Genomic DNA, 17,487 nt, shown 5'->3' on the forward strand with positions numbered 1-17,487 from the left:
GGAGTAACAACTGACTGCCAGAAGACCACAAACGCAGGACCAGTTGTTGTTTTTTTAAAAAGGAAAACAGACTCTAGATTTTAGAAAGCATGCAAATCCTGCCCCAAAGGCTGGCCCTGGCAGCATCTCTGAACAAGAGGCCCAGTTGTTGCTGTCATTTGCCATCAAATTGCCTTCTCTTTTTGGTGAACCTGCAAATGAGAGCCCTCCAAGAGTCCCTGGTCACCAACTGCCCCTTTGCAGGTTTTGCAAACTCAGGATAGGATAGTGTCCTGGATTTAATAAATGCAGCTGCCATGCAGTCTCCCTCTTTCTCTACTACTCCTCATTTTACCAACCATTATCCAAGGTACGGTGGCCCTTAACCTCACTTTTATTCCCAAATGCCTCTCAGCATGGAGAAGAAAAGTCATACATGTATAATAGAAGTCTCAAACCTACAGCTGCCACTTCTGGATTAATACTTGTCCTCAGATGGGCTGGGGTTCGCATCACCAAATGTCATAGCCCATATCACAGGACTTTGGGGTGGACTGAGAGGAAACCTACCCATGGAGTAGTGGTTTGAGCATTGAACTACAATTCTGAAGACCAGGGTTTGACTTCCAGTTGGCTCCTTTCCACAGACAACTGAATGCACACACACAGAGAGAGGGGGGCAAGTGGTGTAGTGGTTAGAACAAGGATTCTCAAACAGGGTTGTCTGGAATCCTAAGGTTTTACAAGGGGTTTTTCAGGAGATCATAACTTTAAAAAATTAATGTTTTTTTTTTAGCTGCAGATATGATTTCTATGCAGCGGTTCCCTAAAATCTGAACATTGTATCAAGGTTTCCTCCGAAATTAAATGGTTGAGAAAGGCTGGATTAGAGTGCTACAAGATCAAGAAGAAATAAAGAGACATTTGATATAATACACATAAGAGTTGTGTGTATATGTATGTGTGTGTGTGTGTGTGTGTGTGTGTGTGTGTTAACTGCCCTGGAGTTAGCACTGATTCATGGTGACTCTGTGGATGAAACATCTCCATGCCCCCTTCGTCCTCCACTGCTCTGCTTAGGTCCCATATATTCAGACTCGTGGTATAGACTCCAGTCAATAGACTAAGGATTAAGTTGGACTCACGTTGCGTCAATGACAGTCACAGTTCAATGGTCCTGAACCACTTTTGCACTTTGAACTCAGTGTGCATCAACTGAAGGACACTGAGGACAAGGGGAGAAAGTGTCAGGAGGGGATAGAGAAGCCGGGACATTTAAAAAGCAGCTGAAAAAAGTGGGATGGCAGAGGAATTATTAGGATTGTCCCTGTTGGACTGGGGCAAGTGGAGGACATGCACTCCTCATGAAGGACTTTAAAAGGAAGGGCTATTTGGGGTGCATGTTTTCTTTTGAGAATGCTTGCAGGGAGGGATGGAAAGGAAAGGACTTCTTTTTAAAACAGAAATACGTACAGGCTGTGATTCAGCCGTCCATCTGTACCATTGCCGTGTTTGGTTAGGGAGTAGCCTTCTGGTGCGGAGAGGAAGGAAGAGGCATCCTCGGGGTTACGAAACTATCATCTGTGGCGAATGGAGGATTTATTTTCTCTGTTTTTAGGTTCACCGCAGCACCGGATTTGAAACTGGCAGATTTGTTTTCCAGGTTCCAAGGCTTCCCTGCCCCTTGTGTTTTAAAAAGTTGCTTTGTTGGACTACAACTCCCAGAATCCCCAGATAGTCTAGGTGTTGTTACAGACCATCACCCACCTTCTTAGCTTGAGTCCCTAAAAGCCTCTGCTCTGTTTGAGATCCACTGGCAACATCTTGATCCACTGGGTTCCCATGCCCTCCAACCGTCTCAGATTCCCAGGGACAGTCTGGATGGATCTTCTGTTGTCCCACTTTTTCAGCTGCTTTTCAAATGTCCCAGTTTCTCTCTTTTCCTCCCACTTTTCCCTGTCCGCCCTCGGCTTACTTCAATTGCTGCAAAGAGACATTGGATACAATACACAGAAAAGGTGTGTGTGTTTGTGTGTGTGTTCAAACTGCAAAAGTAGTTCGCATTTGATCAATTCAGTGAGGCGGAGTGGAGGGATGGAGTTTTGCTTAGGTTCTTCGGAGCCTTTCATTCCTGGCATGACATGGCTTGGAATTCACCGCTGTTCATAGCCTTTGGCCACCGTCAGGATGAGAAGCCATTATGCAGCACAGTCTTATGGGACAAGGTCTACAGTCTGCATGTCTCTGCGGGTTTACGACTGGCTGCGAAGGCCTGAGAAAGACCAAGCCCGTTTTCTGACTCAACTGAGGAGGGCAACCAGCCGTGTCAGGGAAGCTGCTGGCGCTCTAAAAATGGTCCACTGAAACCCCTTGAGCATCAAGGCATCCTCCCTTAAGGGAATGGAAACCCCTGCGGCTGAAATTCAGCCAGTCAACCAGACAGCAAGAGAAGCTGACTGCTGAGATGATATGATTCAGTCACTTCCAAAGTTACTTGCAGCAGCTGGGTTCCCTTCTGAGCAGAGGGCACTTGGGGAAAATCTAGGGTGAAATGTCCCACACCGGTTGTTTTTTATGGGTTTTTCGGGCTCTGTGGCCATGTTCTAGAAGAGTTTATTCCTGACGTTTCACCAGCATCTGTGGCTGGCATCTTCGGAGAAAGATGCTGGCGAAATGTCAGGAATAAACTCTTCTAGAACATGGCCACAGAGCCCGAAAAACCCACAAAAAACTATGGATGCTGGCCATGAAAGCCTTCAACTTCACAAAATGTCAGTTGTTTTTCATCTGTTCCGATTCTGCTTAATTACCCAGAAGTATCCCTTGTTGAGAAGGGCCAAACAAGATGTGGTATTTGAGGCTTAGCCTGGCCTTTGGTTGCCAAATAACAAAGAATAACCAGTGCCCTAACCAAAAGATGAATCATGGCTGTTGGATGGGGCACAGAGTCCTTTAATCCCTTGTCTCCTGCCGCACACATTGAATGAGACCTGCAAGTCAGTTACTAAAAACATACAAGTCATATACAAGTCTCAAGTCAGGTTGAGTCCATATGTCATTTTGCAAGTCAAGGCCCAGTCATTAAAGCAACGTGAGCCTCTTCTCCTATCTATTGGGAGGCAGCAGACTGGTGTTTCCATATCCTCACCAAGGAGCAACCTCTAGGACAGTGAGGAATTGTAACAGGGACCTTGATTCTGACTGTTGTTATTAATTTTGTAACCCTTTTGGTGCTAGTGCCAGTCTTTTGGTGCCAGTAGCTAAAAGGTGCCAGTCTTTTAGCCCAAGTCTCAAGTCAAGTCTTACATCTCTACCTTCAAGTCCCAAGTCGAGTTTCAAGTCTGGAAGCCATCTCTGAACAGAAAAAAAGGGAGTCAGGGTGCATTTCTTGGAGGGAAGAGCAAACATGTTAGGCTATGGGCTTCAGGCATGGGTTGAGGTCTGCTTGGCAACCTGTCTCCGCTATACATCAAGAGCTTTAGAAGTCTCCTTCCACCTCAAGCCCATTGTCTAAGGCATTTGCTGTTCCTTTCCTAGAAATGTGTCCCACACTTCTGGGATGGGTTCTTGCTTGCTGCTTGAAATGAATGAGACCCGCAAGTCAGTTGCTGAAAATATACAAGTTGAGGCAGTGTGTCATTTTTTGCCAAGTCAAATCCAAGTCAAGTCATTGGAGCAACTTGAGTCCCACTTAATCCTGACTTTAGGTGCTCTTGGATGAGTCCCATACTCTCAGCCTCTGGGAACAGCAACAGCAAACCTCCTCTGAACAAATCTGATCAAGAAAACCCCACGATAGTCTTCACCCTAGGGTCACCATAAGTTGGAAATGACTTCAAGGCACACAACAACAAACAGCATGAAGGGATGTCATATTGAAGATGGACCAAGCTTGCTTTCTGCTGCTCCAGAGAATAGGACACAGAGCAATGGATTCAAACTGCAAGAAAAGAGGTTCCACCTCAACATTAGGAGGAACCTCCTGAGAATAAGAGCTGTTCAAAAGTGGAACACACTCCTTTGGCGTGGAGTGGACTCTCCTTCTTTGGAGGTCTTTAAGCAGAGGCTGGATGGCCATCTGTCAATGGGGATGCTTTGATTGAGAGTTCCTGCATGGCAGAATGAGGTTGGACTGGATGGTCCTTTGGGATCTCTTCCAACTCTAGGATTCTATGAACTAATACTACACAGTAGGGCTCTGACTCCTCAGTCCTGACTGCAATGAAAAGAAAAAGAAATACATATCTATCATTACAAATCCAACTAAATAATCCTACTAAAATTACTAATAATCATTGGAGTTTATCACACGAAGGAGATCGGGAGTTTATCCCGTGAATCTCCCGCAGAAAAACCCACATAATTACACCAAATGATGTCACACGATGTTGCACAAAACCCACCACTAAAGTGCTCTGTCTTTAATCCCAAAATTAACCCCCATAGTCAGATTATTATACCATAATCTTTCTTATGGTTCAAAAAGTCCATGCTCCCTTGGTGTTTTGCAGAGCAAAGTGAGTTTCCTTTTCTCGAGAAAGAATGGTGAAAGGTGCATAATGAAGGGCTGCTGCTCACAAGAGGACCTGCCTCCCCTCAAGGAGTTTGTTTGTCAGGTTCATTTGCATTAAGAGGATGCAAGGGAAAAACCCCAGGAAACTCACAGTAGAGACTCTAATCAAATTGAGCACTAATAATAAACTTCTTTGCCAAGGGCTGAGGACCAGAATGAGTGAGTAAGTGGCTCAAAGGGGGATGACCTACGGCGAGGAGAAGCAGCTCTGCTAAGGCCAGGAGCAGGAAAAGCGTGAGTACATTCCTCTCTCTTCCTTCTCCTGGGTCAATTCTGCATCCCTGCAGAGGTTATTGAATTGCAACTCACCTGTGCCAAGGAATGCTAGGAGTTGTAGCTCACAATCTGGGAACATGTGGCCGAGCGACACCAGAGTGTGGTCAAAATGGCATAATATAAAATTATTGAATCAATCTAAAATTTGCACCAACAGACTCATAACTTTTACAAGCTTCACCATCTGATTTATACAACTATGTCATTTTCCTTTATCTGACATCTCAGGCATGCAAAATACTTTTGAACTTAAAATTAAGTTTGCAGCAATTGAGGTACGCTGGGGACAAAGGGGGAAAGAGGGAAGAGAGAGAGAGAGAGAGAGAGAAACAGGGGCATTTTAAAGGCAGTTGAAAAGAGGGTTAACCAGAACTGTCCCTGGTAAGCTGGGACGGTTGGAAGGTATGGTATAGAGCAATGGTTCTCAACCTTCCTAATGCCACAACCCACAGGTTGAGAACCGCTGTACTACAGTATTATAGATTATGGCACCAACCCTGGATTTTAGGTGACCCCACAGGGGTTGTGACCCACAGGTTGAGAATCGCTGGTACAGAAGAAGGGATTTCAAGGAACACCTGCTGAAATTCCCTCTTCCAAACAACTATCAAATGTACCGGAGTTTTTGGCAACCCTATTGAGAGATTGAGGAGAAACTTTGAAGGGCACTGCAAAGGCAAATCAGAACGAAACAGACCGCAACGCACAAAATGGCAGAAACGCCGAGCCTTAGGTTTTCGCGCTGTGACAAAAGGAAACTTGACAGGAGGAGACTCGGTCTGTGTCTCCCGACTCGAAAAACCCCATGAGCGATGGAAACTCCAGATCCGTAGACCTCCCCTTAGCCGAGAGAATTGGGATTTTCCATCCCTTCTCTCCATGACCTCATTCGCAGACCCGAGGGTTTAGCAGGACAACCTCCATCATGGACCAGAAAGCAGGCTTGTCATGCTGCGAAGCTTTGGTTTCGACCAGGCCTGGTTTTGAGACTGAACTGGTGAGAGCTTGCAAGCGCCAAACAGCGTGAGCTGCAACAAGTCAGCCAACCATGGCGTATTCGATATGACAGAAGCCTCATGTAAGCCTCAAAGAATAGCCCTCCTGTGACACATTTCTTTGCTCCATCACAAACCTCATGAACTTAGAGTGTTATTCAGCCGGACCCCAAGGCACGCAACATAGTCTTAAGGTAGAGACGCATACAGATCTATATAGCGGTGACAGCCTGGATGGCAAATTACCTTAAGATTTGCCAGCATCTGCTTTCCTTGGAAATATTTATTATTTATGGTGGGTTTCTTGTTTAAAAAAACCCAAACCTCCTTAGTCTATGTATATCAGTGCTTCAGGCAGTTAAACATCAATTTAATTAAGCCTTAATGTGTCACTACTGCAGTGGCTTTCAAACTTCCCACCCATCAATTTTGCTGGAAAGCTCAGGAATGCCCACATGTGGCAGTATTAGGGTACATCCAGATAGGACTGTTGGCATTTTATTGCCCATCTTAGAATATAATACAGGGACAGGTGAGTTAGCCATGCTGAGTGCAACTTTCAGGCCAACTTGTCTACTACTGTTATCCTTCTCACAGAGAAATTTTAGCTCTTATACTGTAGGGAGTCTGAAGGCCCATCTGTCACACTGAAACCCAGCAGTAAAAAGCCAGAGAGGAGAATGCCCACATGTTGGCAGTTAAGGCGGAAAATTAAAACTCACATTCTTTGTTTTTTGTTCCTGTGTGCCTTCAAGTCATTTCAGACTTATGGCAATCCAAAGTGCATAGAGCCAGCATGATGTACTAGTTTGAGCATTGGAGACCAGGGTTTGATTCCCAACTTGTCCTTCTAAACCCACTGGGTAACCTTGGTCAAGTCACACTCCCTCGGCCTCAGAGGATGGCAATGGCAAGCCCGTTCTGGACAAATCTTGCCAAGAAAACCCTGTATAGCAACCTTACGGTTGCCATAAATCAGAAACGACTTGAAGGCACACAAGAGCAGGGTGCATCTACACTGTAAAAATAATGCTATAGTTGCATCCTATGGAGTCTTGGGATTACAAGATCTTTAGCCTTCTCTGCCCAAAAATGTAGGTGTCTCACAAAACGACAAATCCCAGGAGTCTGTAGGATGGAGCCACAGCAGTTACAGTGGTGTCAAACTGCATTATTTCTACAGCGTAAATGTACCCCTTGAAGTGAACCTATCATGGTAAATGTACCTTCTTAGGGGAACCCATCATGGTGTTTTCTTGGCAAGATTGGTTCAAAGTGGACTTGCCATCAGCTTCCTCTTTGGGTGGAGAGTGTGTGCCTTGCCCAAGGTTTGTGGCTGAGCAGCCATTGAATCCCAACTTTTTCCTTTCAGTTAGTCTCAAAGGTGCTATAAGATCTCTCTATGTACTGATTCTACAGACTAACACAGCTATATCTTTGCATTTGCAAACATACAGTAAACCTAGTGGCCCCCTTATTTGGGAAGGCCCTCCACCTGAAGACTGGCATCAGTTCTGGATTCTTCTGAGTGCTAAATATTACCTCCCTATTTGATGGAACATTTTAAGGAGAGCTCGGCCAATGGGTTTGGTGGTTCCGGGATGATGAGAACATAGATCTCCAAGGAGAGTCCAACTCCTGGATCATATTGCCTCCGGAAACATCGTAGGCAGAACAAGAACGGCAGTGTTGTGGGGATCATACAAAGTTTGAAGGGGAGCCTTCTCAGAGGCAGAGTGCTACATTTTCCACCCTCTTGTGGAACTAAACTTTCCACAAGTTGTTTTTACAGGAGGGCTTTCTGTTGTCACATAAAAACAGCTGCAGGTGGCTTCAGGTTGAGGACAGGACGCAGGTGCGGAGGCAGAGTAGGGGGAAAGAAGGGGAGCCATTTGACCTTTCCATTCCCTGTCATTTGCCCACTGTCAAGTCACTATTCTTCTAGAGAGATATGAGGCCTCGTAGCCTTCACCCTGGGTGAGTTACGGAAGCAACAGGTGGTTGGCAGTGCCATTTTGAACAAAAACAAGTGGAGAATAAAAGCCATCCCCTAGCTCAGCGGAAACCACCTGTAGTCACTCTGTATAAGCCTTTTGGACCCTTTTTACTCCAGAGGAACCCTCAAAATAGGGCTCAGGGAACCCTTGTATAAAATGATTGCATCTATAACTCCAAAATAATGGTTGTCTTTTTAAAGTCATAATCTCCTGCAGAAGCCCTAGTGACCTTTCAAGGCTCTTCAAGGATCCTGGTTGAGAAATCATATGACTCTAGAGCCCAGGTTCGACACAGACATAAACACAAGTGGAGGTTTCGCTCCGAAATGTTCAGTGTTCCCACTTCTCATGGGCTTGAGCTTTTCTCCTTCCTATACAGCAAGGATGGTGTCATTTCAATGGCTTTTCTCTCCTCCTCCTCCTCCTCCTCCCTGTTTTCTCTTTCTACACATCTTGCTTCCCAGGTCCGCACATGGGTCTCCAACGGAGCATGCAGTGCTCGAAGGAGCAGTATTGGGATGAGCTCTTGCAGAGCTGCAAATCCTGCAGGCTTGCCTGTCACCCTCCCAAGTTTAAAGGATGCCTTGACTTCTGCAGTAAGTGTCTGGAAAAGATTTCTTTTACGGTGTTGCACATATTCCAAACAGCACTTGGGAACGGCGGTGACAGAATATCATTAAGTATAATGCACCATCAACAGACTCAAGCAATGGTATTATTCCTTCTGGCTCTACTTCTATCAAATGTGGTGCCAAAAAATGGGAGATGACTAATGGATGGACACAACCAGAGAGTTGTTCACATTACACACATTACGCATATATAGAATTATTATTCCACTTTAACAGCCACAGTTCCAGTGCTTTAGAGGTTGTAATTTGATGAGGGAGTAGCACTCTCTGAATTGTAAATGCCTCTTCCTACTCTGCCAAACCCAGGATCGCATGGGATGGAACAATGGCTGTTAATGCAGAATCGTTGCACCATAATTCTGTGCCACCCCAGAGGTTTTCCAGGATCCCCTCAGTCTGTACTGCATTTCTCATATTCAGTCTAGATCATCATAATTCAAAAAGGATGTGGAGAAGCTGAAGTGCATTCAGAGGAAAATGACCAAAGTGGTGAAAAGTCTGGAAAGCCATAAAGCCCTATGAGGAGCGACTTAGGGAGCTGAGAATGGAGTTGGAATGGATGGCCCTTAAGGTCTCTTCCAATTCTATGATTCAAAGTCCTCTAACTCAGTCAGGCTGCCAAGACCTGGAAGGAAACCTGTAATGGGTTTTGAGTCCCTATACTGAGAGGAAGGTGGGATATAAACAAACATTATTATTATTATTATTATTATTATTATTATTATTATTATTTTCTGTGAAAGAATTCCAATCTGGTTTATTTATTTAAAAAAGGCTTCATCACAAAACCACATGGGCTTTGTTTCGGTACTGCAAAGAAATTCTGAGGAGCATGCCCTCAAAGAGGAGAGTCAATGTGGTGTAGTGGTTAGAGCATTGGACCATGACTCTGGAGATCAGCCATGGAAACTCTCTGGGTGACCCTGGGCAAGTCACATTCTCTCAGACTCAGAGGAAGGCAAAGCCAAACCCTCTCTTAACAAACCTTGCCAAGAAAACTCCATAAAAGCTTCATTTTAGTGTCGCCATAAGTCAGAAATGACTTGACGGCACATAATAACACCATGTGCTGAAAAGCACCCTTTCCCCTGTATCTCCTCCATCCAAATGAGGCCCTGTTTTGCACCTGGCTTCCGTTGGTAGTTCTAGTAAAAAAAAAAACCATTTTCTTTTCTAGGAGAAAAATCAACAAAATCTGAAATCCATCCATCCAACCCGCTCCAAAGCATGCCATTAAAACAAAAACAAAAAGAAATTAGCATTTGCCACCATTTCTCTCTGATAAGTGGCTTGCAACATCTCAGTAGCAACTGTGCTTGAGAGGTGTGAAGATTTAACAGCTGGAAATGCTCAATCCTTCTCTCTTTTTAAAAATAAAACTGAGCAAACAAGCCAAGCCGGATGGCAATCCAGATGCTCAAAGATGCGGTGGATGGAAAGGAGGGGGATTTTGCTTGCAACTTTAGCCAAACTCGAGGATACTGTTGTTCCCATGACTACATGATCTGGAAACCAATGAACTGCTGGCTAGCCAAAGATACTCTGAGCCTCTAGGGAAAAGGAATGCTGACTCTGATACAATGGATGTAATCCCTGCCCCTCTCTTTTTCCAGGCTCCATGGATTGCCGCAAACGCATGGGCTTCTACTATGACAAACTCCTTCTAGACTGCATCGATTGCTCTGGCGTCTGTGGGCAGCACCCCAAAGAATGTGAACCCTTCTGCCAAAAATCAAGGATCTGGGATGTCCCTGGCGTACTCGAAGTTGAAAAGCAGGGTGCGAGTCTTCTCTCTGGGGGGTTTCAGTCTGAGCATATGAGACACGCATGTGCCTCTGGGCATATACAAAGAGCTTTTGTGTACCACATGACAACCATAGTTCACCTCTTCCCAATGCCTCTCTGGAATTAAGTCCTCTGTCAGAGGATCTGTGTGGAAATTCCAAGTGACAAAGAATTTGCCTTTTGCTGTTTACCAAGGGCTCAGAGTAAACAGGAAAAGAGACCCATCAAAGTCAGGAGATTTGAACCCAAAATCAATAGTGCCATTTTAGTTTTTGATGGGGGGAATCATAGGACATGACCTTCTATTTTTTGCTGTGTGCCTCCAAGTTGTTTCCAACTTATGGCAACTCTACAGCAAACCTATCACAGGAAGCAGGATAAGACACTTGCCCACCTGGCCAGAAAAACTGCCAAACCTGGAATTTTGGCACCCCAAAGCCTTTCCTGCCCTGTTAGCAAAGCTGCTGGACCCAGAACTTCAGCACCCCTTCCTACCAGCGGACTGGGTGACACCAGCTTCTGACGTGTCACTTGGTGTGGTCTGACACCCCACACTCCCCAAGTAACACCCCTGACAGAATCAATCCCAAAAGCTTCACATTAAGTGCCAATATGTTGGATAAGTACTTGTTAATGCCCCCTCCTTCTTCATCCTTTTCCCCCTCTTCAACCTCAGGTGGACTTTCAGAGGATCCCGGAACCACGGTACCGGTGCCAGCTGTTCTCCAGGGTGCCCAGTGCCAGCTGGATCCTACGTGTGACCCACGAATGTCCATCTACATAGGCCTGGGACTCTTTCTTTGCACGCTGTTCTTTTTGCTCTTGACTTGGTTTTACTTTAGAAAGCGAGGGGAGGAGGTGACTTGCCAGCCCAGCCCTGTGGCTTGCCACAAAAAGGGGGGCAATCCAAAAGGTAAACACATACTATAATTTTGTTACAGCTTGCAGAATTGGGGGTTTAATTCTCCCCCATTGTCCTTAGCACAAAAGACACGCACATGGCCACTACTGCAGAGGCTGGTTTATTTGTTGATGTGTGTCTTCAAGTTGTTTTCAACTTATGGCAATCCTATGTGAACCTATAACGGAGTTTCCTTGGCATGATTTGTTCAGAGGGTGTTTGCCTTTGCCTCTCCCGACACTACTCCATCCTCATGTTTTTCAGATCACCTAATGGAAGAAGGAAGCATGAAAGGTGGCTCCAGTGGCAACCAAACTCCAGAGCCCATCGAGACCTGTGGCTTCTGCTTCCCTGAAGTAAGCCCTGCCATTCAAGAGACCAGGGCATGCCATATGACTTACCAACCAGGGGCGCAGGGGGACCTTGCTGTTCCAGGAAACATGGGAATCATTCCAACCCCTGAAGATGGCCATTTCCAAATTATATGCTCTCCTTCTCAAGAAAAGATGCACATGACCTGAGTCGAACTGTGATAACTAACTAGATGCCACACAAATGTGTCTCCATCCATGGTGTTAAGAAAGCTGCTTAAATCTTTCGAGATCCTTTCCACATCCAACTCCAGGGTGTAGCCTTACGTTAAATGCCAATTTATACAATCCTCTAACAAACTGATAGGCAAAACGTTTCCCATGCTGAGCCATTTCAGGCTGCAGGTGGTTGTAGTGATAATGGAGGTGTGTGTGGCTCTATGGAAAGAGCCCCTTGTATACAAAACACTTGTACTTCAGGAAGAAGGAGTCTACTCTTCTCCTTGGTATAGTGATTTCTTAAATTTGCATTTTTGCTGTTTATGAAAGTCCCTCTACCCCTGGCTGCATGAGCGGACACAACCTCAAGAGGAACGCTTGGTGTATCTTTCTCATTCCAAAACCAGCAACAGTAAAATGTACGCATACTGGAGCACTTGAATGTAATAACCACCCTTCTCCTGAACATAATTTGAAATAAAGGTATTTCTTTTCTGCAAATGCATAACCATAGTAGCTTATTTGTGGCTTCAGGAAAAAAACAAAACATGACCATAGTGTTAAATATATAGAAAGAGACCTTCTGGCCAAGCCAAAAGGCTCATTCATTCCAGCATCCTGCAACCTTGGCGTTAGACATAGTAGAGACAGCAGAGGCTGAGATGAGAGTCATGGATAACAGTGAGTTTAAGTAAAGTCGGGAAACCGCCAGAATTTGAAAAGTTACTTTTTGAACCAGGGAGCCCAGATGGCCCAATGGTTTAAATGCCAGCACTGCAGCCAGAAGGTTGTGAATTCAATCCCAGGGGCTCCAAGTTTGAGTCAGCCTTCCATCTTTTCGTGGGTCAGTAAAATGAGTCCCTAGTTTGATGGGGGCAATTGCTTACAGATTGTAAACCACTTAAGAGTGCTGAGTTCACTGAAAAGCGGTATAGAAATGTACATGCTATTGTTATTACTCACTGCATTCAGAAAATAATGTCAGGGATGATGGGAGTTGTAGCTCTTCACCTCTGGCTCGACCTCACCACCTTGTTACGCACCGGCGCTGACCAGTTTTGGCCAGTGGTTAAAGCTTTGCTCTAAAGCAGCAGAGTTACAGAGAATAGGCTGAAGACCCTGACAAACTCTCCAAGCCTTCTCACTCTTGCTTCCACAGAAGTCTTCCCACTTCTTCAGGATCCAGCTGGCTCTTGTATCTTCACCCAAGACACCAGACAACTCAGTAGTCTTATATAAAAGTACCCACTACTACCCACAAAATACATTGGGATTCATAGCCATTATTATAGTCATTGGAAAATACCACCCACTGTTGTCTGTTTCCACCCAGTGGGCATGTACATCCACTCTCATTGGTTCTCTTGGTTCAACCCACAATTAATGATTTCATCATTTCACCTTGTCCACTTAACAATTCTCAGGTGTGTTCAATTATCCACTTTACATTTCTGTCCTTGGCATTTAGGACTTGTTAATTCCATTACCTTTTACACCTGTGTGGCTTCTAATTGCTTCTGCTGAGTCACCCTGACTCTCACATACATGTTTTATTTCATTCACTGTATATCCCATGCTGCTTTTTCCTTAACAAATAATGCATGTGCATTACCAGTTACGATGCTAGAAAGCAAACTTAGCCTTCTGTAGGTTGTTATTTTCACCTTAAAAAAAATATCTTAGGACTCTTAGGACTGATTCGTGGCATCACTAGGGCCTGTTACAGACAGCCAAAATAAAGCTGCTTCGAGTCACAGTGGAGGTATGGTGTTTCAATGATGCATGCGTCCTAAGAGTCCAGAAGCCACACCAAAGCCACACTCCAGTCCTTAGGGATGGAGCGTGGCTTTGGTGCAACTTCTGGACTCTTAAGACGCATGCACCATTGAAACACCATACCTCCACTGTGACTCGAAGCAGCTTTATTTTGGCTGTCTGTAACAGGCCTAGGTTTGGTGTCACCTGGAGCAGTAACTCATGGTGTCACCTTCTCCCATACCACACCTTACTATTTCTTGTAGTAATGTTACTCATAAATTGTTATTCCCACATATCAGTGAATGTCATGGCAATAGCTGTGGCATAAACATTTTCTAAGCTTTGTCCTCAACAAGGATGTGCGACATAGCCATTTTGGCTAGTTAGCCAGAGACAGATTTATTCCTTCCTATGAATCTGTTCCCATTTCTTTACAAAACTCTCTTAAGACACGGCTCAGGAGTAGCCGATTATTTCCTCTCGAAAGTCTACCCTAACCTGGAGTAATTCTCATCGATGTCAGTGAGGCCAGTGTACAGACTTTGTGCTGAATGGCCATTCTCACCTTATCAGAATGTTATGAAGAGAGCCATTTTCAATCAGACTGTGAAGAAAACCCATCAGAGTTACACTCCAGGCTTTCCACAATTCTCCGGGAGCCATCAGGTCTCTGATTCATCTTGCCACTGAAGGCTTCATTATATTCAAACCTCCATTACCTGTATTTCCTGTAAAAGCCCTACAAGCCTTCCCGAGGTAGATCTCTAGGGATGTAGTGATTCCAACGAATCTTGCCCTGGTAACCAATGTTTCTTCCAAATTAAAATGTTTTCCAGACATCTGAACTACTGATCCTTACAGAAGTCACTATCTTCATCGCTTATTGAGAGGTCACAGAGAGTCCCTGCAGAAATAAGGCTACAACTCAGATCTTGCAGGCAAATTAACGTAATATAGTCAGACCTTAGTATCCGCTGGGACTTGGTTCCAGGACCTTTGTGGATACCAGAACCCGTGGATGCCCTAATCCCATTACATTTGTGGATATAGAGGGCCGACAGCATAGCAGGCTGAAAAGAGATTATTCTGGGGTGGGTTATCCACATGTGCATACAGTGGGCCCTTAGGATCTGCTGGAGTTTGGTTCCAGGACTCCCCATGGATACCAAAATCTGTGGATGCTCAAGCCCCATTAAATACAACGGCATAGTAAAATGGTGTCCCTTATACAAACTGGCATAACCATGCTTTGCTTTTTGGAATTTAGATATTTTAAAAATATTTTCGAGCTGTGGATGGATATCTATGGATAAAAAAATCTGTGGGCATGGAGGGCTGGCTGAATTACCAACATGTAGATAAGTCTTCACAGTTGCTAGTTAGTATGTTCAATATCACTTTAGCCAGCAACCTGAAGCAGGTTTTATGTTGCTGCTCATACTTACTGTCAAGTTGACTTTGACCTGATGAACATGTGAACCCCAAGAGCCCCAGTCATCTGTTGCCCTGCCTGGGTCTTGCAAACTCAGGGCCATGCCTTCTTCTGTTGAGACTATCCATCTGTAGTATGGTTGCCCTCTTTTCTTACTACCTTCCACTTTACCAAGCATTATAGCCTTTCTGAGGAGTTACACCATCAAAGCTTCACTTTAGTCATCTTTGCTTCTGCGATACAGCTTCCGGCAGTCTTAATTTTCTGGTCTCCGCTCCCCCATCTTCAATATAGGGAAAATAATCTTTTTATTCAGTAATTGTCAAGACTTGCTGACAGCCAAATAACATCTTTCCTTCCTCCGTCTCACAAGGAAAAAAAAAATACTTGTATCCCCATCTTGTTTTTCATTTGTGGAAAGGGAAAGACCATCTTTTCTCCCTTAAGGGGTGAGATGTGGACTGAATATATGGCTGGCGGGGAATAAACTATCCCCAGCCTCCTCCACCATTCAAGATTCTAGTCTTATGGTTGCTTTTTCTTGGTCAAGAAGGTAATAGGTAAGAACCTTGGAGAAGCAAGGTCTATATCACAGTACAAAATTACAGCATTTCCATGCCCATTTAACTATCATAGTGCCATTCTATGGGATCATGGGATCTATAGTTACGTGAAGTATTTGGAATTCTTAATTGGGAAACTTTAATGGCTCACTCCACTACAAAACCCAGGATTATGTAAAGTGCAGCCATGGCAGTTAAAGTAGAATCAAAGTGCTACAATTGTGCTGTGCAAGAGACACGCGTCTCACATGTCTGCCATGTAACACGTAGTCTAGCCTCCACAATAACATACAAAACATGCGTTTAATATGGAAAACACATCTTATAAATAGGAACCCTTGCTATCATGAAAGGGGACTACACTTGTTATCAGAAAACTGCAAACGTCTGTTATAACTCTCAACTGAAATGCTCAGTATCAGAAGAAATGTTGATTACCAGCGTACATAAAACATATAGATCCATCTTGTCCCTGACAATAATTAGAAAGTAGTGTTAAGATTGCCAAGATGCTATTTAATTTAAAGTCTGCTCAGCTTTGGGTAGGCCTATCTCTGGTTACCAGGCAACTGGAGAATAAGTGCTACTCATGTTTGTGAACAGATGTTGAAACAGCAAGGGAGCAGACCACAACGCTAAAGGATGAAATGCAACCTGCACTGCCCAAATTTCAAACTTGCTCAACTTATCAAAATTGCTTTCAACATCATGACAAACTGGATTCGCCTTAGGGTCACCGTATGTCGGAAACAACGTGATGGCGCACAAGAACAACAAACCAAACTGAGCATTTTAAAGGTCTCTTTCTGTTTCAGAGAAATGCTATTCCCAGTAATCTGGGGTAACCAAATGCAGTTAAGTACTTGAATTACAGCAAAACCACTAAAGATGGAGTTTGATAAGAACCCTGCGCTTAGAAATGCCCCTGAATTTGTATCAATTTATTAGTATACAGACATTTCCTTTCAATCAATATGTTGGCTGCTTTCTCCTTGTAGCTCACCCAAGAGATTTGTTCCAGAAGCAGCAGAGTCAGTCAAAGATGCTGGCAAGGGTTAATAATTACAGCCATTTCTATCCTCCCAGGAAAAAAAGGATCAATTTCTTTGGCGTCTAGCAGTAAAAAGGAAATAAAAGGCTTGGAGGTAGAGAAGAAAAGCCCATTATTTATGGTACTATCCATTGTTCAACCACAAGGCGGTGCCATATCTCCATTTTAAAAAGCTGCCTGAGCGCCATCAGTGCCAGCCAGGAAGCAGTAAAAAGCCAACTCCTCTTCCACTGCAAGCTTGCTGCATTATTTAAAGGAGAAAAAGAAGAATTACAATAGCCAACCAATAAAGATTTTTCTTTTTAAAAAATCTCTAAGTCATCTGCAGATATTAAACTGCATGCACTCCAAGGAATCCCCAAACCTATGTATCAAGATAATTGCCTTTAACACACATCTGCATGTAGCAGTGCAGGAAACCTCAGAGGCAATGAAAACCCATGCAAAATTTCACTTCCAGCTCTGCCAAATGCATTTTTAAATATTCAGAGGAGTATGTGGCATAGTTGCAGCAACACGCTGCCCTACTCTTTATCACAAAGGCACTGACTTTTCTGGTTTCGTCAGGGTGGGAGCGTACAGGATTTCAGTCCCCTACAAAGCTTTCCACATTAACCTAGCCATCGAGGAACCAAAGGCATAGCAGGAGAACATGCCCAGTGTGCCAGGGAAGACACTGTTCTTATGCCAGCTTTCCTCAATCTGGCACCCTCTAGATGTGTTGTACTACAAGCCCCATTCATCCCAAGCCAACATAGTACCAAGCACTGGAGACGATGGGACGTTTAATGCAACACATTGGAGACATGCCAGGAATTCTGGGTTATACCTTTGAAAGCACAATGATGCTTCTGTGTGGATCAAGTACATATCCTACAATATATGCTTTGAACTACTCAATCTAGGAGGAACCAGCATGGTGCAGTGGTTTAAGCATTGGACTACGGCTCTGGAGACCAGGGTTCAAAACCTCGCTTGGCCACAAGAACATACTGGGTGACCCTGGCCTCAGCCT

At 44.4% G+C, this 17,487-nt stretch overlaps 1 protein-coding gene across 1 annotated transcript; it reads left to right on the forward strand.

Moving 5' to 3' along the window:
- The first annotated feature begins 8,310 nt into the window (after positions 1-8,310).
- TNFRSF13B (TNF receptor superfamily member 13B) lies at positions 8,311-12,169 on the forward strand. Its single transcript, XM_089476749.1, has 4 exons — positions 8,311-8,416; positions 10,066-10,230; positions 10,914-11,150; positions 11,403-12,169. Exons 1-4 carry the CDS (start codon positions 8,311-8,313, stop codon positions 11,657-11,659), a joined length of 765 nt encoding a protein of 254 aa, XP_089332875.1. The 3' UTR covers positions 11,660-12,169.
- Positions 12,170-17,487: the final 5,318 nt, after the last annotated feature.

The sequence above is a fragment of the Sceloporus occidentalis genome, unplaced genomic scaffold, assembly GCF_023333645.1.
Source record: "Sceloporus occidentalis isolate IW3139 unplaced genomic scaffold, rSceOcc1.0.p SCAF_10, whole genome shotgun sequence".
Lineage (NCBI taxonomy): Eukaryota > Metazoa > Chordata > Lepidosauria > Squamata > Phrynosomatidae > Sceloporus > Sceloporus occidentalis.